The following is a 21836-nucleotide window of genomic DNA, read 5'->3' as shown; positions in this document are numbered from 1 at the left end:
CAGTGCAGGGCGGGCCAAGCATCGCAGGGTCCCTGGGGGAACAGGTCTCCCAACCCCACAGAAGACCAGGAGATGGGAGCGCAGGAGCCTGGATGCCAAGGAGCTCGCCTGGTGAGAGGCTGGACACAGAGAAAGCCTGCCCTGCCCATGGCCAGGAGCGGCCAAAGGCCGAGCTCCCCTCCCCGCTCTAGGTGTCCAGCTCAAACTGGGCAGAGCGGAGGCCAGCAGCACCCTGCAGACTCGCAGCAGTGGAGAGGGAAGGGAGCCATTGCAGCCGGCTAACGAGACTCACATCACAGATCAGAAAGGAGGCACCCTATAACTTCTCTATTTTCCTCTTTGGAGATCAATAGAACCCCAGATCACCTGAAAATGCACACACCACATGGAAAGGCATCGTTTCGTGGACTCCTCGCCTGTTCTGACTGGCCCATTCGCAGGGCCACCAGACCATCCTGTGCAAAGTGGCTCCCGCACCCCCTGCTCCCCAAGGGGCTGATGCAGGAGGAGCAGATTCTGCAAAGTTGCTGCACACCATGGAGTCCCTTGCTCTGTGGGGAGGCCAAGCTCAGACCCAGGGCCCAAGGACTCTACAATGACAGGCTGGCCTGGCACCCCTTCCACAGATGCTGACAAGGCTCCACACTTGCGGGCAGTAGCAAAGCATGCAAACGCACACACCATGGGGACACATCTGCTTGGCCTTTGGCTACGGGAAGGAATCGGGCTTAAGAGAAATCTACTCTGAGGTTACCGGCCATCATTGTGACATCACCTATCCCTCAGTCCTCAACACGGTGAATGGGGGACTCTTACCACAGCCCGGGGGGGGGGGGGGGGTGTCCTCTGAGCACGCCCAGGGCACAGCCTACACCAAAGGCTCACACCTGCTCAGTCTCTTCCCACAGCCTGAGCCGTCCGCTGACAGCGTGCCATCCCTGAACACAGACCCCAAACCAAGGATTTCTCCAAATTAAGTGATTTCTGCTCAGACACCTGCTGAGACAATAATCAGACCCCAACTCGCAGGGAGCCCGAGCTTCCTGCCAACTCCTAACACGTGGATGGCTGGAACTGGCTCTTCTCGCTGCCTCTACAAACTTGGGACCTCCAAAACGGAGGCAGCAACGCGCCCTGTTTCACAAGCCTGGAGCTGAAACAGGTTGTGCGGGACCCTACCCGGCTATCTCCAGAGGGAGCCCCCACTCAGCAGACCCAGTTCATCCCAGACAGAGCGACTGAAGCCTCGAGGAACAAACAGCAGCAGGGGCGGTGGGGGGGACACGGGAGCCTAGGAGGGCCTGTACAGGGGCTCTGCCTGCGGCCAGGGCCCCCACATCTGCCGGGATGCTCACTCACTCAGGGGGTCCCTGAAATGAGCTCTGCAGTGGTCCCCACTCTCAAGAGAAACTTAAACCATCCCCTGATCTGTGGTCTCTGAAAGGGCCCTGCTGGTCACCAGAGAAAGTGACGGGCAAGGAAAACCCAGGAGGACACAGAGGGAAAGTGGGCTGGCCTGTGTCACCCATGCCTTCGGGCGTTCAGGCCCTACCTCCCGGCGCCCCAGGAGGGGACTGTATTTGGAGACAGGGCCTTGGAAGAGGGGAAGAGGGTAAAATGAAGTATCTTGGATGTGGCCCCCCCACCCCCCAGGGAGAACACCCAAACCACTGATGACCTGAGCAGTGAAACCAAGGATAAGCCTACGAGCGAAGCCCACGTGAGGACAAGGGGCAGACGCCAGCTAGCACAGGCCAAGGCCAGCTGGGCTCCGGAGGAACCACGCTGCCCAGGGCTGGGCTCCACCACCCAACTTCCCATGTGGAGGGGGAGGCCCCTGCCCGTAGCACTGGGGCCCCCGGGGCGAGCTCTCCCCCCCCTTCCCAGCCCCGAGGGGCTCACCTATGAGTGGGAGCTCGTCCATGGTGATGCCCTGAGATCTGAGGTGCTTCTTGATGCAGGCCAGCCGCTGCACGTTGGGGCCCCAGCGCCGGCCCAGCTTGTGGATGTGCTGAATCTGCGTCACGAAGCGCATCTCGTCATTGAGCTTGCACTCGGGCCGCCAGTCCGGAGGGGGGATCACCCTGCACATGCCGTACTTCTCCACCTGAGCGCGGACCGACTCGATGTAGACGAGTGGGTCGTGGAACTCCTTGGCGGACGGCCTGAGCACGGGGATCTCGTCCATGGCCGCCCAGCCGGCCCGGCTGCCCCCCTTGTCAGGCTTGGTCGCCGCCTCGTGCGGCTTGTGCAAGGGCTCCGTTTGCGAGGTAGAACGATTTTCACAGGAGGCGCCGTCCGTCTTGCCGTGTGCTTGTCTGCCTGGCGCGCTCTTGCCGGCCGTGGCCCGCTTCGGCCGGTTCCTTTCCAGACTCCGCTCGGGCACCTCCTTCTTCACATGCCCGTGCAGCAGAGCCTTCTCCGCGGGGGCCGGCGCCGCGGGGGCCGCCGCCGCCGCCTTTCTGCCAGGGGCTTCGGCAGCGCCCGCCGTCCCTTTCATCTTCTTGGGTGGGGACTGCGGCTTCTCGGCCTGCTGTGCCTCCTCCAGTCTCCTCTTGGAGTTCCGCAGCCCCTCCCTCAGCTGCCGCCCCCCCACCTCCTTAGTGCATGACTTTGGGTTCAACCTGCCACTGACCTTGAGGCCATTGACGGCGTGCCCGGTGGACTTGGACGCCCCCCCGAGGGATAGCACCTGTTTGCGGGTTTTTGCATTGCTACTTTCAGTTTTCCCTGAGATTGTGTGGTTGACAGCGGAACTGGGCTTGTGGTGATTGGGTTTGGTTTCCTTGACCAGTTCTCTCTTGGCTTTGGTGTATGTAACAGTCCCCTTCGTCACCGTTGCAGTGTACTTCACAGTTTTGGACGGTGAAGGTCTGACTTCGCGCATCTTTTTGGCACTGGTTGCACTTGTACCCAGAGATGACATTCGAGTGACTCCATTTACCTTCGAAACCTGGAGGCAGCAGGAGAAGCAGAGGGAGGAACAGGAGAAGGTGAATTAGTACCTTCCGAGAGGGAGACCTCTCCCTGCGGGGAACCCAAGAGAGCCGGCCGCAGAGGCAGCCCGGGGCTCTCGACGAAGGCACACCATGGACACGGCCAGGAATGTGAGGCTGACGGCCTCATGCTTTCGAGGTCTTTAAACCAACGTGCCCATCCTCCCACACAAAACACAGTGCCCGCCAGCACGCCCGCAGCATGGCTTCCTGGGGGATTTAACAATCCCACTAAGTGTTCTTCCAGAAAACCCACATTTCACGATGACGACCTGTCCACTTGCCAGCCATCACCTGTCACAGGTTAAGGACATGGACAGCAGCAAGTTGCTGTGCCCGTTTAGGGACACATGTGTTCTCTCTCTCTCTCTCTCTCTCTCTTTCACACACACACACACACACCCCCTGTTCCAAGAAAAGACGTGCCTGCCATTCTGTGTGCTCCACAGAACAGCATGCTCTGCCCACAGAATTTTTAAATCTAGGTGCTAAAAAAAGGAAGGAAACCAAAATACCATACAGAGAAAAGAACCAGCGCACTCATGTGGCCTGGCTCCCATGAGGGTCACAGGCAGGCCGTGGTCGTGCAGACAGGGCCCCGTGGAGCAGGAATGTGCCCCATCTCTCCAGCCAAGCAGAGGACGCCTGCCTGCCCTCTCCTGCACGGACAGTCCTGGGTTCTGACCCCCGACAAGCTCCATATTCAGTTCTATGGGAACCACGGGAGCCAGCAGCCTCTGTGCACAGCCTGGATGCAGCGGTAATCCTGGGACCCGTAAAAATCACCCTTGTTTATATAAAGCAAAACCGGAGAGGAACAGGTAGACACCGGAAATGCATCCCTTCTGAAAGATGAGGAAGGACCCAGCCCGGAGCTGCTGTGGGGGACGCGGTTTGGGGTGGACATCCTGTCCTGGCTCTGCCTGCCGGTGGCCTGTGATACTCATTTCCATCTTGGGCTTCAAGTTCTCATCAACAACAGGAGTTCCACACACAGACTCCAATGTACCACAGGTACCACCACCTCCAAAAGGCCGACTAAAAATTACTCAATACCCAGGAGACAGAACCAATAACCAATAACCCCCACGAGGAGGGGCTGCGCCCCCAAGGGGGAAGCAGACCAACCAGCCGTAGTCACACACTAGATAAGTCCTGTCAGGTTGAGACGTGCGGCTCCCACTGGCCCTGCAGCTGCCCTGCCAGAGGAGCCAGGGGCCCCCAGACGTGGCCTGAGTCCCAGGGACCTCTGCCCTGGGCCCCGTCCCAGCCCAAGAAACACACTTCGCCCACATGGAGCAAAACAAAAACAAAACCTCAAGTTTTCCGTCGGGACCCAAACCAGTACTGTCAGAACCCGCTGGAGCGTTTGTCCCGAAAACAGACCACAGGGCCCCACACCCAGGGTTTCTCATCCACTAGGTCTGTGATGGGGCCCGAGAACTCGAATTTCTAATGAGGTCCTGGGTAACGCTGAGGCTGATTCAGGGACATACTTGGAGAACAAGGAAGCAAACTACCAGTAGTAGGAGACTTTGGAGACAGGGAAGGAAGCATATTTCTTTATATACCACAGATCACACATAGTCCAATCGATCAAAGCCCTCCTTGGTATGAGGCTGTGCTCCGTAAGCCAGCTGCAGGGCGTCTAGGGAGTCAGGTTTCCAGTGAGCCAGTCCGGACACCATGAGGGGCTGGGCCCCACTGGGGACAGCAAAGGGCAGACCCCGGGGGGTTACAGCCACGGCCGCCACTGCTCACCCCCCCTACAGAGAAGCAGGACCGGCCAGATCAGCTGGGGCGCAGAGATCTGTAATAAAGAACAGGAAATTAAAACACACAAAACTAGCCGCCTGGCAATAGTAAGTGAGAAACACGTTGATACAACCTGGGGGTGAGGCAGACCAATTTCCCACGGTGAGTACCACTGATCCGGAACAGGAGGGAAAGAGCCGAACACGAAGATCTCTATATTTTTTCCCCAAATGCTTCCATTAACTAAACACATACCGTTTAGAAAAACAAAAACAGTGAAATCCTGCTGTGGCTCTGAGAGGCTTTTCCATCAAGACACAGGCCTCAGGGACCCAGGATCTTCAAAGTGGAAGACGTGCCCTTTCGGCCTTTGGTCTTTGCTTAACCACAGAGATGACAGCCCCTTCCAAGGCTTCACGCAGCCCCAACAGTGCGGATCCCACAGCCTAACTCCCTACTGCGGATGCTGATCTGCTCAGCAAGGGTGGGAGCCCCAGTGGGCTCAGAGTTCCCCTAATGCTTCCGGCCCCAGCCCCGCCCCGCCCCGCCCCGCCTCCCAGAGCACCTGCGGGAGACAGGAGAGCCAGAGCGGGGAGCTCTCTGCCTCCACCTCAAAGAAGAGTGCAGTGGCCCTCAGGCCACCCATCTGTCCTGGGGGCACCTGATGACCTCTCCCGGCACATTAGGGGAAGGTCAATTTCCTGCATTTCCTGCACAGCAGAATCTACGGAAGTATCGTGCCACCTTCAGTGGGAAAAAGAATCTCCTTCTTGATCTATTTCTGTCCACTTGAATACCAGTGGTTACTCCCAGGATGTGCAGCCAACTGCCTAGCTCTACCAGAAGGAGCAGTTACTCTATTCCTTTCCTTTCTCTCTGTCCTTACAGTCCTCCTTGAGAGCAGCCAGCTATCCAAATCCTATACGTGCACGTCCACATCACAAGCTCAGAGGCTAAAGGCATCTCCCTCGGGACTCATCAGAACAATGAACTTGATTCTGAGAAATAAGTTACAGAGCCTGGAAAGAGCACACTTCGTGAACTGTATTCCTTCCTCCCACACCCCACGGCCCACCCAGTGTGTTATGCCTGCCAGCAGAGGCCACGATCCAGCTCACAAGTTGGCCCAACCCAGGAAGCCATCTGTCCATCCCACCCACAGGGCTACATGTCCTAAGATAGGGACCAAACAGGACCAGCGACCTAGGACCCACCTGTCTGCACACACACTTGCCTACTCCTTGGCCTGTCCTTGTCTTCAGGGGTCCAGCACTCAACTGTTACCAAAGAAAACAAAGGGAAGGCGGAGGGTGCCACCTGGCCACTGAGGGTTTCTCCCCCACCTACCACTTTATCAAGAAGCAGCAAGCACTGAGTTTCAGCTTAACAACATGCCCAGGTCACTCAGACAACACACAATGCAGTGGGTCTGACGTCACTGGCGCAGGCCCTGGGTAAGTCCTTGCCCAGAGCACGTGAGAGGTTACCTAATCCACTGAGGACTAATGACGGTGTGTGTATGTGACAGAGCCCTCTGCATGCAAGCACTTGACCTGAAAAACTCTCTGACCAAGTCTCTCCTTCTCTCAGCTCTGGCTGGGTTTTCGGTCTTTGCCTCCCACTGTCCCACAACCAGCCCAGCTCTGTAGGAGGCCGGGCGGGGACGGGGCGGGGAACGACGGACGGACGACATCTGCAGCCTCTTCTCCCACCACCACCCACCGGTCACCTGCAGCCTGGGTTCCCCCAGGCACGTGGCCAGGAGGCAGCTCCAGGCTGAGAGACTGTCCTTGCTTCCCAAGCAGAAATCCCACAGGCGGGCTCCGGTCTCCCACCAGAGGGAGCTGCTGAGTCGGGAGCCTGGGCCCATTCTGGCCCAAAAGAACTGTGGAGGGGGCCAGGAGGAGGGGTGCTCAGGAGAAACATCTGCTGGCTGGGCAGATCCCACCTGAACTTCAAAACCTGGACTGACAACCAAAGAGTCTGAGACGAACAGAACTGCACCAGGCAGGCAGCGAGCTCCGGGAGGGCAGGCGGGCTGGTACAGCAGACCCTCTGCATGAGAGAACCAATAAGAGCACAGGACAGAAAGGAGAGGCTGATTTGGGCAGGAGCCCCTAACCCTTGGACAGCACCTGCTCCCACTCTAGGCGACGGAGTCACAAACACCACACCACCAACACACACAAGACCATGTACAGGCACAACCTGGCAAGCAGCCCGGTGAAAACCCCAAACACAGTCCGGACAGTGCAGCTGCCCTCCTGACCTTTTTTCTCTCTGGACGTTGCTATTTCGTTTTCCACAACTTAAAGAACAACAAAGACTACTCCCAACTCTTGGATCAGCGTTTAAAGCTCCTCTTCGAATCCTTGAGGCCAGGACCGTTTTGGCGACCCGTGCACAGCTTACTGTTGTGAGGCCGGAGCTCGGCGGACCTTCCCGCCAAGCGCGTCGCTGGCCCTCACCGTGCTGCCCGGCCTCGGAGCCACACAGAAGGACAGGAAGGTGACTGCGTCTGCTGCGGCCTGACAATCCACTTCCGGGCTCACCGGACACACAAACCTCTGCACCAGGAAGGATGACCTCCTCGGGACGGTCTTGGAAACCAACATTTCAGAATCTGCTCCCGGGGCCTAAGGCCACTGTCTTACCATCCGGAGTGTGTTACGGTCACTTAGTGCATTAACACTGAAGGGGCAGGTTAAGGCAGTGAAGACAGAGGCATCATGGACTCCTCTGACACCGAGCCCATGTCCACATTCTCCTGCCACTGGCCCCTGACAGCCCCAGGGCGGCCCACACGCGTGACAGGCACAGCATCGCTGCTCTCGTAAGGGCGCGAGGCTCAGACGCTTGGGCTCTCAGGAAGCACGGACGGCCGGGGGCACGTGGCGTCATGCAAGGTAACGGGGACCAGGCTCTTACAGTAAAGCCAGCAGGAGATCGGTGCGTCCGAGCGCATCAGCGCCAACAGGGTAAAGCCCCTTCTGGGCAGCACCCCCTTGACAGCGTACCCCCTGCTGCCCACCACCCTGAATACCGTCTACGTTCATCCTTCTGTCTCAGGCAGACCCAGGTAGTTAATCCTACGATTTGAAGTTAAAAATCAACATGTCCTCTGGCCCATCTTTTATGCGGGTGAAGGAGGAAAGACTGGATTCCAGTCATTTCCATCAGGTGGTTACAAAGGAATCTGTGATTTAGCTTTATGGACCTCATTTTCTCTGTCTTTAAATAACGGGATTTGGTGGTTTCCAAATTGTCCTTCCGTTTCCCCAATCTTGCTGACAGGGGAGTGGGTGTGACTGCCTCCAAGTGAACAACGGTGGCCAAGAGGTTCCGGTATCAGTGAAGGTCGTGGTCAGCACCAAGTGAGAGGGGAGCCCTGGGCCGGCCCTTCTGGGGTGAGGAGACAGGGGAGAAGGGGAGGTAGGAGGAAAGCCCTGCGCAGGGCATGGTGACACCCCGCCTGTGAAGATGGTCCCCTGAACAAGAGCCCACGAGCCAGGCTCCTGCAGGTGCTCAGGGACGGGAAGCTGCCCTGAGAGGGGTACCCCGGATCTCCCCTCTTGACTCCAGGCTGCATGCGTGTGCAACGGGCTGCACCTGTGTGCCAGGGAGCACGGGGGTCAAGGGGTGTCCCTGTCCCCCCACCTCTTCCCTCCAGCTGTGCAATGCCTCGCGGTCAGTTACACAGAGACATCCTGAGCCGAGGGGCCCCGGCTGACAGCCGAGAGGGGCAAGGTTTAAAAGATGCCACACGTACTTGCTCAATCTCAAGATACCAGAGCAAAGGATGAAACGGTGGTACGTGAGGAGCCTGGGAACGAAAACAGGATTCTCGCCCTGTTCACCCACCCCCCGAGCTGAATCACCCATAAAGGCGAAGATTAACACTAATAACGAACGTGGAGACACTCCCACACACACTCCCACGCACACTCCCACACACACGAATACACGGCAAGAATACACGTGTCCAGGAGAGATCGCCCCATGTATCATCAAGAACAAGAAAGGCCAGATGAAAGAAAAGATCCGCAAAGGCAACGACCCCACGGTGTCCCTGCCATCCACTCGTCATTCTAGAACACTGCCACGCAGGAACTCTCCTCCGTCCTTGCCCTGACTCCATCTTTTAGATTACAGTCTTTGGTCCATTCTGGAGAAAAGGCTAGCTCTGGGTCATAAATGCCCTGTGAGGAGAGCTTATCTGTGCTCCCCACAGCTCCCTGACTTCAAAATGCAGTGAGGAAGAAGCAGCGGGGACAGGAGAAATGCCACCGACCCAGGGGACACAGCAGCTCCACTGCGGGCCTCTGGACACCTGCCTGTCTCCCGAGCCAGCCTCCCGAGACCCTGAGAAATCACCGTCCAAGGCCGGGACACCAGCAGTGACGGAGCCCGAGGCTGTTCTTGGGAGGTTCCCAATAGGATCTGTGTCATCTGCTGCGACTCTGCAGTGGGGACAGTGGGAGGCAGGCTAGAGAGCAGGGTGCAGCCGCGCTCTGTGGACCCTGAGGGGCAGACCATGTGTCCCCCACCGCTCCCCAGCACAGGGGAGCAGCTCAGCAGCGCACGCCCAGGCACGTCGTCCATGCCTCAGTCCCAGAAGAGATACTAACTTTTCACACGAAGAACAGAGCAGACGTCCAGGGCTGTCCCTGGATAGCACTCCAGCCGGCAGGCCTGCTGTCCAGGTGTAGCTTCTCTAGGCTCACCCTGACAGAGCACCAGGACTCTGACTCATCTGGCGCCCGAGACACGGGGTTGGGAGAGAGGTAATGCAGAGGGCAGGCTCCCCCGTCCATCGCCAACACCCAGACCCGGGGCGTGCTCCAGGGCTGATGGGAACACACCCCCAGACCAGCTCAAGGATGCGCACAAACCCTTCCATGCAAAGGCGAGGTTTCCCTCCCCATCCTACCTCTGACCACCACCCTTCTGCAGCGGGAGCCCTCTCATTACAGATCTCCTGAGGCTCTGACTCACAGGCCCCCTTTGGTTAGCTGGTGACATGGGGAGGTGGTACCTGGCAGACAGTCACCGGTGTGGTGTGGTCACTCGTGCGGCGGGGCCGGGCTTTACCTGTTTCCGTAAGTCCTGAGCCGACCGATGCAGAGGGGGGTGGTGGTGGTTAGCAGCGAGCCCCTTGGCCGAGGAGCCCGTGGACGGGGCTGCTGGGGGGTGGGCCGCTGAGGCCTGTTCCCTCCGGCTGTCAGCCCGGTAATCGCTGTGCTTCTCCTTCCCGGGAGTGGCCTCTTTGCTTTTGTGTTTTTGAACAGGTTCTTTCTCCCGTGTTGACCTGCTGGAACCATTGAAAACTAGAAAGGAAAGAGAGAGAACGAGGTCACTACAGCAGAGACTGTAACCACCAAGCGCCAAGGCCCCAATGTCAAAGGGAAAGAGAACATTCTGGACGGCCCGTGAACCCATCCATGCTCGAGAGCGACCCCAAGTCAAAACATCCCCCACCCGTCCCCACAACACAAAAACCGGGAATAATCTCAGGCCCCGAGACAAAAACCATTCGAGGCACAGCCAAAGAATTACTTGCTGGGGTTGAAACGCTTGAAAATCTATTTTTAAAAATCCCTACTGAAACAAAACCCAGCCACCCTCAGAGTACCAACATCACTCCTTAAACAAAAAGAAACTAAAACGAAAAAACGAACACAAACGGTCCCATCCTGAGTCCTGAGAACAGGACGGCCCCGCATATGGAGAGACGGGAGAGCTGGAGGAAGACTGTATACCTCAGACACACGCGCCGGGAGACGGACGGTCTGCCCACACATACGGGTCAGGGGCGCAGCTGCCGCACCTGCCCCATTGGTGACCAGAGGAAACAGTGTGTCAGAGCTGGAGCTGGACCTGTTTCTGTTCCAGAAGCCCGCACAGCGGTCACAGCCGGCGGATCACGCTGTTCCCCACAAACCAGGGTCACAGCCGAGAGGTCATGCTACTCCCCATAAACCAGGGTCACAATCAACAGGTCACGTTGCTCGCCACAAACCAGGGTCACAGCCGACAGGTCATGTTGCTCCCCACAGAATCCAAAGGGACCAGGAGGACATGAGCGTCAGGCCCATGTTACAGATGAAGCCAACAGAACAGGGTGGAGAAGGGAGTGCTTGGCAGAGGCCCAACCCCTCCCCAAGCCCCGGATGCCACCCACCAAGCCAATTTAGAAGAGGACGGCCCTGTGCTTGGCATTTTTATAGGAAACTCCAATTTGGTTCCTGTCGGGAGCTCCCTCTCTGTGTTACCGCTGGGGCTGACGATCACAGGCCCGTGGGTACGGCCCCTCTGCACGGAACCCCTGAGCCTTTCCCATCTGTTCCCCCCACAGCACAGGTCTCCCCTCACACCATCCCAGGGGTGGTGGCTGCCTTCTTTGGGGGAAGGACAAAGGCAGGACAGACAGGGAAGCTACAGCGAGCCCCGGCACCTGTCCCTTCAGAAAGGGTCCCAGTGCATTTCCTGACGAGGGGGAGCCTTACAGGTCACGGCGTCCACTGCCCTCAGGAACCTCTTCTCCAGCCCACGTTTGCCCGGAAGGGGCTATGCAGAAGTCCCTTCCTGCTGGCATGAAGAAGCCGCATGCCCTACCACCCCCGGCCCCCATTCCGAGAGCTCAAAACCCACGAAGCCTGTCTCTTCTGAGGACGGCTGCCTGCACGCTGCACGCCCAGAGCTCCCTGAACTTTCTCTTTCACCTCCGCTGGGTCCTTTAAAGGCCTGCGATGCCTGAGAGGTTGCAAATATTTTCTTCTTCTCTATCGTGCGCTTTCCCATCTGTCGTGAGGCTAGATCTGCTAACCCATATATATATATTTTTTTGAAGTCTGTCTTTGCATTTATGCTTAGAAAGCCCGCCCGTATTTCCAAATGCTAAGAGAGCCCTCCACGTCTCCTCCTGATTGCTTCCCGATCCCAATGCTAACACAGACGGGCTTGAGGCCCCTTGTCACGACCCGGCAAACCACAGAACAGAGAATTACCATTTCCTATGCCCAGACTGGCTGTGAACTTCCGTCTCGAAAGTTCCTCCCACCCAGCACCAGTGACTACCTCTTCTACACAGAGTTTCAATCCCGCAGCTGAAGACCCCCAGCATCACCAATCCGGTATGTGGTCCCGCACTGCGGGAGGTTCTACGGGACACTCTCGGTCACAGGGAAAGTGCAGGGCTGTGAGCAGTGTAAGCACAGAGCCCGTCAGTCTCACCCGAGCTGGCAGTGTCTGCACTTACTTTCAAGACAAATTGAAAGCAGCATCCGTAAGAAGCCCTGCTTCAGTGTGATTAAACTAAGGAACATGAATCTGGGCAATTCTTGACGGCTCGCCCATTTCCTAGAGCCATGAACACAGCTTCTTTCCTGGAACAGCATGGGAAGCTGGCTTGTTTGGGGGTTCTGTTTTGTTTTTTTTTTTTTTTTTTTTTTTTTTTTAATCTCAAATATTCTATACTCCTCTGTGCTTTGTCACGGCTGCTAAGAAAGTTGCAGTTCTGCAATTACTTCCCTTCGTTCAGTTAAAGAGACGTGCTTGACGACTCTGTCCTTGTTGGTAACACTGTGCTGGACAGCAGCTCAATTCCCAGCATGGCCCTCTGCAGCCCAGCAAGTCTATCTGTCCCACGGTGCTCTCTGTAGAGTGGGGAGGACGCATGTCCCCTGCATGGAGCTTGGGAAGCCTCATCAGTGCCTGTTCAGAAGGACCAGCTCAGGTGACTAAGGAAGGAGTCAGGCCACGTGGCAAACCCTCCTTTGGCGTTCTGTCCTGGCTGCCCAGAGCAGCGTGAAGGGCTTCCATACGGACAAGTGCCTGGCCTGGGCAGAGCTCGGTTTTGTGGAAGAAAGACATGGGGCTGGTGCCCAGCCCGAGCAAGAAGAAATAAATGCTAACCACAAACCCAATTATTTTTCTACTGGCTTAATGAGCAACTTGACCCTCAGGGGACTCAGAGACCCTTTCAGGGGATGCCCTAGGTCAAAATTATTTTTCTAATTATAACAAGACCCTCATCTGCCCTTCTCACTGTGTTGAGCTCAGGAATGGTACAAAAAGAAGGTAGATTAGCATCGGGGAAATGCTGATCAAAACCACCATAGGACACCAACCACTTCACATCCACTAGAATGGCCTCCTCCAAGGACAGATAATGGGGAGTGTTGCTGAGGACTCAGAAATTCTACCCCTCATTCCTTCCTGGTGGGGATGTGAGATGATGCAGCCACACTGGAAAACGGGCCAGAAGTTCCTCTAAAAGTGGAAGAGTTACCATATGACCCAGCAATTCTACTCCCTGGTATGGACACAAGAGAAATAAAATGTCTACACTGAGGTGGCCCCACTCTTGGTTGTGATTCACATCATGACTGCAGGATCCTGAGATGGAGCCCTGCCTCGGGCTCTCTGTTTGGTGGGGAACTGGCTCAAGATTCTCTCTCCGGGGGCACCTGGGTGGCTCAGTTGATTAAGCATCTGCCTTTGGCTCAGGTCAAGATCCCAGGGTCCTGGGATGGAGCCCCGTGTCCTGTGTCCTGCTCTCTGCTCAGCAGGGAGCCTGCTTCCCCCTCTCCCTCATCCCTTCCTCCAGCCTGTGCTCTCTCACTCTCTCTTGCTCACTCTCTCTCAAATAAATAAAATCTTTAAAAAGATTGTCTGCCCCTCCCCCACTCATGCACCCATACTCTTTAAAATAAATACATCTTTGGGGCGCCTGGGTGGCTCAGTTGGTTGGGCGACTGCCTTCGGCTCGGGTCATGATTCTGGAGTCCCAGGATCGAGTCCCACATCGGGCTCCCTGCTCAGCAGGGAGTCTGCTTCTCCCACTGACCTCTCTCCTCTCATGCTCTCTCTCTCTCAAATAATTAAATAAAATCTTTAAAAAAAATAAAAATAAAATAAAATAAATACATCTTTAAATCTATATCTCCACGTAAAAACTTGTGTGTAAATGTTCAAGGCAGCATAAATAATAACTAAAAACTGGGGGGAAACAAAGGTTTCATCAACTGGTATTTAGAGAAACAGAACAGGATACTGTCCATCCCAAACAAGGAATCAAGCACTCACACGTGCGCTGGCGTGAAGAGTCTAGAAGGCGACTATGTAAGTGAAAGGAGCGAACAACAAAAGGTCACATCTGGTAGGAGCCCACTGACATGGAATGACCAGAACAGGCTGATACAGGGAGCCGGGGGCCGATGAATGGTTGTCAGCGGGTTGGGACGTTTCAGGAAACTGGGATGACTGCTGATGGGAACAAGGACACGAACCGCCACCGAAGCGGAGTGTGGGGATGGCCGCACAATTCAATGCGCAAACGAACTACTGAACGGCATGCTGAGATGTATCCTAGGATTTGGGACTCAGACAGTTGTATCTCAACACAACTACTGTTTTTTAAAAGGGGGGCCGGGGTGCCTCAGTTGTTAAGCATCTAACTCTTGATTATGGCTCAGGTCATGATCCCAGGGTGGGGAGATCGAGCCCCCCCCCCCCCCCCCAGCAGCATGCTCGTGCTGGGCTCCAGGCTGGGCGTGGAGCCTGCTTAAAGTTCTCCCTCTCCCTCTGCCCCTCCCACCCTCACAGGGTCATGTGCTCTCTCCTGAAAACAAGTGAGAACCGAAACCAGCGGGCAAAACACAAATAAAATACTCCTACAGAGTGACTACATCATCACCAGTTCCTAGCAGTCAGCAAGAAGGCAGGCAGGCAAGAGGAGCCGGCTCTCACCTCCGGGAGTGATGAGCAGCACAAAGTATTACAGGTACGAAATCCCGACCCTTGAGTGTCTGTACTTTGTGTGACAAAATGGCAAATGGCCATGAAGCACTCCTCCTGCGCATCAAAGGAGCTCGTTTCCAGGGAAAGGCCAACCCGTGTGATGGTTGAGGGTGCAAAGCTAGCCGTTTGCACGGAACGCTATTTTCACCGGGAAGAGGGACTGACTTAGTGATCTGTCCACTGTTTTGTTGTGGAAAGTAACAAACCGTTTTGGCTGCCAGGAACGGAATTTACGACTTCGGGCCAAAGTCACAGTCGTGGAAAAGCTTTCTCTGCCACCGAGTTCCAGAGCCTCCCCACACGAAACGCCTTCTCCAGTGAGGCCAGGGGACATGCAGGACCGCTCGGCTGCGTTTTGTGAAAGGTGCCGATAACTGGGAGAGGTACTTGGTGAAGCGTTATTTTCAAATGATCAACACAAAACGTGACAAAATTGTGCAAGGGTAAGAGATCCAACCCAAGCCCAAGGCAAACCGATGGATTTTAATGTAACAGAGCATGAAAGCCCCCCGGCCAGAGCAGACTGCTGCACCCACCGACCTTCAGGAAACGACCACTGGCTGAGTCTGGGGGTGAGACCAAAGGATAAAATCACCCTCCCAGATTCCTGCCTTTCCCAAGTATACTTTCATCTGAGACAAAACAGAAGAACCTTGCCATCTTCTCCTAAGCCCGATATCAAAGAGATTTCCAAAAATGCAAAACAATGCAACTCTTTCCAGGTCTAACTTTTGGCGTTGGGAATAGTTACTTTCCAGAAAAATGTTACTTGTGTTGACGTGTAATTCGTTTGTGTCATTTTTTAAAAAAATATTTTAGGGGCTTCTGGGTGGCTCAGTCACGAGAGCGTACGACTCTTGATCTCAGGTTTGGGAGTTGAGTGGGAAGATTACTAAAAATAAACTTAAAACTCCCTCACTTTCAATTTTAATATGGCAAATACCCGTACATACAATCCTTCAGCGGGGTGGGGGGTGGGGGGTGGGGGGTGGGGGGGTGTGTGTCCCTGACTAGAAAAGGGTCTCAAAACCAAGACCCCAGACATTGCCAGGCTGGAGCAGCTTCTCCACAGTTAGCTCCAGCACGAAGGTTTCCATATATCTGGTGGCCCCTGGATTTGGGTCTAGATCTCGGAACCCCCCCCAAAATCTCAGGCTCTGAGAGGAATCTACCTAAATTTGAGCCCAGGATTCATTAGCGATTTGACCTCAGTTTCCCATTTACCACCTCACGGGGTTGCTTGGAGGAATTGGAGAGAGAATATTCATCTACAGAAGGGGCTGGCGGGCTGCGAAGCCAACACTGGCCAAGCTTTGGCCAGTTGGGACGCCCACACTCTTTCTGACGGCGCCCATGCCAGAGAGGTATCAGGACACCGCCACATGCACTGTCATCCCACTCCTTTCCAAACGAACCACGGGACAAGGCCACTTGCTCCACAGGGACCTCAAGGAAATCCGTTAAGTGTGGCACTGTGGTTACAGCCAGTGAGAGCTTTCTGAGATCCGGAAAAATCCAGATCCTGCATCAGCCCTCCCTGCACAGCTAGGGTGTGACCCTGACACGGAAGAAGGGCTCCCCCCAACCCCGGCAGGGAAGCGGTGCCTCGGGGAGAAGGGCAAGGGGAGCCTGGGAGCCATGGGGTCCGGGAAGTCTGCGCCGCCGAGCAAATGCCACGAACCTCATAAGCCAGACTGAAACGCAGCACTGCAGACTGTTTTGATCAGATCGTCGGAAGAAGAGAAAGCATTCAGAAAGATAAAAATTAAAAACTGGATGAAATTAATGTTGAATTGCAAACAAAGAGACGGCTTTCCAATGAATCCACTTTCTGTAACCACTTTGCTATTTTTTTTTTTTTTTTTTTTACAGCAGCCGTATACCCAAATGGCAAACACAGCCAAAAAGTCAAATCATGTGTTAAATGGGAAGAAAGGGGGAGAAGGGGCGGGGAGTGGGGGGACGATGGAGCCAGAGACAAGGTATATTTTGTCCTCAACAGCTCATTAATTTTAAGTGTCGTGGGAACCTGCCAGTTTCACCCCTCCAAGTAATTATCTTTTGTCTTAATTTGTAAGATTCTCGAGAAGGAGAAAGGAAAAAAAAAAAAAAAGCTCATTCTCACAGGGAAAGACTAAACCCTGTGAACATAAGAGACAGAGAGAGAGAGAGAGGTGGATGGAGAACTACGCACGCTCTCCCCCAATTAAAAGGAATAATTGGACTCGTTTCTTCAAGGGGAGAAAAAAAGCATTTATCACGGTGAACTGTATTAGGAAACTGTATTGTGCTCAGATACAAATAGCTTTACATTAATGAACAGAGTCAAATATATTGATTTGTATACACATACGCTGAAGGTTAAATGGCCTACAGACAGTGTTTTCACACCATGGCAAGCAAAGACCATATTTTGATTTAGGGTCACTCCGTGCCCGAGCAGCTCAGAGCTGCACCCAATCAAGGATGAAAAAGAAATCAGGCAACACAAGTTACTCTAGAAGCCTCTCTCCAGCAATCCCACAGTCGTGGGGAAGCTGGAAAAAGCTACACGTCCCGAGAACGCAGCTCCCATTTCCAGCTCCAGGGAGCTGGAACGCAACGCCGTGCCCCACAGAAGCTCAGTGCCCACAGCGGGTCGCCAGCAGGTTCTGGGGGGAGGTCCAGGAGGCAGCCCGTCAAAAGCCAACCACAGGGTCTTTAAAACCTCCCCATACCCACGGGCTCTCGTAGGGATGTGCTTATTAGCTCGTTTTGATTTTTTTGTTCCCAGATCACCAAACACATCTGTGTCTCCATTCCCTGAACCACAAAACCAGCTGCCTCCTCTTATCTGTCCTCCAGGAATTGCTCAAGTATTTAAAATAAAGTATATAAAATGCCGTGCGTTCTTCGGACGGAGGAAGTGGGGCAAAGAGAAAGAGGCTCGACTTCTTCCAAGGTCCTGCCGTCATGGCGAAGCAAGGGCCACATGTGAAAGCAGTGATGCCCCTTAAACAGAGCTGGCAAAGGACAAGCGTCCACGTGGGCCAGTGTCTGTGCCCGTCCCAGAACAGATGCCCCAACCTTGCTGATTATTTGTGTGAATGAAAGCACCTCATCGGAACCCCAGGAAGTCATCCTGATGTCCTGATGTGTTTTGTTTCTATAAGAGACTAGGAGAGAGAAATCCCCACGTGGCATTTGACAGAAGTTACAGGACACACCGAGATGCCTCCGTGCCAGACCTGAGCTAACGGGGTTCTGAAGCCTTCACCTCCTTGAAAGACAGAAGTAAGAGCAGGAGCCACCGTGGGAAGCCGGGCTGCCAGGTCCACTAGCTGAGGCATGAAGACAAGGAGGAAGGAATGAACCCAAGACCCAAAGGCTGGACCAAACACCAAATTCCATAAAATCAGACCCGCTCCCTGTCCCACCCCCAAAACAAACCAAAGGGACAGAAAGGGAACCGCCATAAACAGAGAAGAGCATGTGACGGAGGGCAAAGAGAAGCACGCCAAGTTTCTGATCCCGAGCCAGATATTTAAATGGAAACGTCCCGTCATTACAAGGCGTCCTGACTCGGGGAAGACAGACTCCATCAATTGGCTGGCATTAAATCCTTGTTACTGTACAAAAGCTGCACTCACTCCCTGGAGTCAGTTCAACTTTGAGTCACTATTGTCTGAAAACAATGGAATGTCTGCCAACCTTGTGCCCGCTGTTCAAAGGGATTTTCACACAGCATGTGTGTGAGTGGCGTAACCCGGGCTGCCCCGGGCAGAAGCCACTCCCGGGCTGGGCGGTGGCACTCATGTGGGCCGCGACGGAAGGCAGAGAGGACATGTTTGGGTCAGCACAGGTCCCGTTACAACCTAACAGCACAGCTCACGCAGACCGGGGGCTGGGGCCAGGCCACAAAGCGAGGCAGGAAATCTCCTGGCACCCCGACCTCCAGCATGGCAAACAAGCTCTATGGGTTTACGAGGTGTCTGCGAGACCCCTCTGGGATTCTACATGCTGAATTCCTACCACGTTGACTTATGAAAAAAAACAGGAAGGAGGGTACCTGGGTGGCTCAGTTGGTTAAGCCTCTGCCTTCCAGGCTGGGGTCATGATCTCAGGGTCCTGGGATCAAGCCCCACATCGGCTCCACACACCCCACAGCGCTCTCTCGGGTAAGTAAAATATGTATCAGGATTTTTAAGGCAAATTAAATTTTCTACGTGTGAACTTAAAGTATTTAAGTCCTAGAACATTTTTCTACCATCGGAATCCGGCTGCCACTGGCCCAGGATCTAAGAAAGTAAACATGTAAAACACGGGCACTGATGTACAGTAATGGGGCTGGACGGACCTACCATTTAAACATGTTTCTTGCATATGTTCCTAGTAACTTCTGAAACCCAAGTTTAAAAGGGCATAAGACCTTTACGAGAATATAAAGGTAAGGGCAACAAAAAGACCATAAATCAGGATGAGTGGTTTCTGTCATTGAAAAATGGTTTCTTGGCCCTTGGCCCCCAAAGGAGCGGAGGACAGGACGAGACAGAGTAGGATGCTGACCAGCTCCCTGGGACTGCACCCACATCAGTGGGCTCTAAGATATTTGCATTCTCAAATGTGCCAGAGGAGGACCTGGGGAGGGATATCTGGCAAACAGCCTCTTGGGATGGTAGGCAGTCGGCCGAGAGGGATTTCATGCTTTATCACTCTCAGGAAATAAGACAAAGGGCACAGAACGATGGGTTATATTCAGAAGAGGTGTGCATTAACTCTTGAAGAACAAAGGATGTTTTTGCAGTCTGGGGTTTCGGAAAAAATTCTATATGCAAGCGGATGACTTCTAAAAGGCCGGCCGCATCTGAAGTAATCCTAAGATTTCTGGCCCACGTCTGGATCTGCACAAGGCATCTGCACGTGCTCACGGCACACTGGGAGAGACACCCGTGGGAAATGTGCAGGAGTGCCCGTGGAAGGCTCCCCCACAAGTTCCAGAACTGCTCACTTTCAGAATAAAAATATCAGTACAGAGAAACTAAATACAGGAATGTTTTTATTTTGAGAAGGATCGCTGTCAGCATTCTCCAAATACTGTGGACCGCTCCTGTATCACAAACACCTCTCTGCCCACCCTCCAGCCAGGAAACAAAGGACTGTCGAAAATCCTGCGTGCACGTTTTACAGTCTCTGGGAACAGCACCTCTTCTGGGCCGAAGGTTCCCCTTAAGACAGGCCAGATGAAATTAACTGAAAATATTAAATACCAAGCAGTCTGGTGAGGAGCTGAGGAATTCAATTTACAATGCATAGCACATAAACACATCCCAGCCAATTTTGGACAACAAAACTGATTAAAGACTCCGAAAATCTAACAGAATACGTTCATTTTTTTCAGAACTGCAGGGTGTGCTAATTCTTTAGAAGCATCATGGGGTGAGACGCCAGTTAGAGGACGGCAGCCAGCGCCCACTGTTTTAAGAGCTCACCGAGCATCAGGCACCGCGCTAAGGGCATCTGTCATTCATTCGGTCCTAACAGATTTTTGTTTAATAAGCTACAATTCACACACCGTGTAACTTCCCCATCTGAAGGACCTACCGATCCCGTGGATTTTTGCATACTTAGAGCTGTGCGACCCATGACTGCAATGCCGAGTTCAAATGTCTGCATCGCCCCAAGATGAGACACTGTGCCCATCGGCAACTGCTTCACAATCTCCCCTTTCTGACCCCAAAACAACAGTTTTATTGTTATCAGCTGTTTATGAATGGAGACGGGGAGGTTCCAGGGGTTTAAGTAACTGGCTCACTGACCGCTGGTTAGGAAGGCATCCGCGCTGGAAGCTGGTCTCCATCCGCTGTTACTGACGGCTGCGTAAGCCCCTCTGCCTGGAGCGGAGCGGCTCTACCGTGACCAGGAAGAGGAACCCCCACACTAAAATAGGATGGCCCAGCCCACTGTCCTAGCATGTGTGGGGATCCCGAAGGTTCTGCCTGGAATACTGCATTTTGTATCTCTCTCTCTCCCTCTCTCTCTCACACATACACACACACTCTTAAGCATTAAAAAATCGTTGAAAATGGCACTCCTATTCTTTTTTTTTTTTTTAAGATTTTACTTATTTATTTGACACAGAGAGAGCAGCAGTGTGTGAGAGAGCACAGAGAGGGAAAAGCACGCTCCCCGCCAAGCAGGGAGCCTGACATGGGGCTTGATCCCAGCACCCCGGGATCACGACCTGAGCCAAAGGCAGACACTTCACGGACTGAGCCACCCAGACGCCCAGCATTCCTTTCCTTCTTTAGAAAGAAAATAAGAACAAAGAAAAGGCTGCAGGCATCTCGGGGAAGACAGGGCCTTGAGCGTGGTGCCTGCAAACCACAGCACTAAGGCCCCAAATACAGACGCAGAAGATGACAAGCCAACGAGACCCTATGACCCAACACTGCACACACTACTTCTCTTCAAAACCACGCTCCCAGCCCAGAGTCCAACTATTGGGAAAACTCACTTGCCTCAACGGGGGATGGGGACACAAAAACATGAAGCTGCCAGAGGTGAGAAGAAGGTGAAGAGGATACCCCAGGAAGAAAGAAGCCTCTCCCAGCCGTCCCGGGCTGCCCCCACTGCAGTGAGACCCCCATCCCGCCCTGCGCAGACACGGGACGCACCTCCAAGGTAGGACTGGGATAAACTCATCCAAATGACTGCGTGTGGGCCCTGGCACAACAGGCCCTCAGTGTGAATCCAAAAGCAATTAAATCACGCCAGCTGGGAGTTGTTTAAAAAGTCTTCTGAGAAATGTTCCTCTTCAGAAGGATGAGCACGGAGAGGAGGGACACTCTACATGGCTCCTCCCGTTTCTCTAAAGGGCAGAAAAGCCTGTGAAAAGTCTACCATGGGGGCTGATGCAAACAGTGGACTCGCCCCACGTTCCCCTCTGCAAAGGAGGAGGAACGCCCAGCCACAGCAACAACAGTGAGGAAAAGCAACGCCAAAGTCATCCCAAACGAACGTATTCGTGCCTCTGGCCACGCTCATCCCACTGGAAAAAAATAACCATGAGAACGTTTCAAAAACGAAGCCATTTCAAGTACCACTCATAACATCAGTGCCCCAGAGCAGGGTTCTGACGGCATGGGTTTGTTTCCAGACAGGATTATGTAAGGGCCCTCTTGTTCGGATCTGGGAGGTCCTGGAGATGGACGAGTGTTCTGGAAATCTGCAGAGCTGGTGGGGTAGGAGCTGCCGGAGGTGTCATTACCGGGACCCTGAAGCATGGAGCCATACCGGGACCCTGAA

At 54.2% G+C, this 21836-nt stretch overlaps 1 protein-coding gene across 2 annotated transcripts in view; it reads right to left on the bottom strand.

The window, feature by feature from the left end:
- LOC111156647 (jumonji and AT-rich interaction domain containing 2) overlaps positions 1 to 21836 on the bottom strand; it is a 258693-nt gene that overhangs the window by 21295 nt on the left and 215562 nt on the right. For both annotated transcript variants that reach the window (XM_022517658.1, XM_022517659.1), the window contains 2 exons: positions 9843 to 10078; positions 1903 to 2953 (listed from right to left, as the gene is read on the bottom strand). In XM_022517658.1, coding sequence (XP_022373366.1) covers positions 1903 to 2953; positions 9843 to 10078 — 1287 coding nt within the window. The remainder of the gene's footprint in view (positions 1 to 1902; positions 2954 to 9842; positions 10079 to 21836) is intronic.

Source organism: Enhydra lutris, unplaced genomic scaffold, assembly GCF_002288905.1.
Source record: "Enhydra lutris kenyoni isolate GAN:26980312 unplaced genomic scaffold, ASM228890v2 scaffoldscaffold48, whole genome shotgun sequence".
NCBI lineage: Eukaryota > Metazoa > Chordata > Mammalia > Carnivora > Mustelidae > Enhydra > Enhydra lutris.
This window is presented reverse-complemented; position numbering and strand designations above follow the sequence as displayed.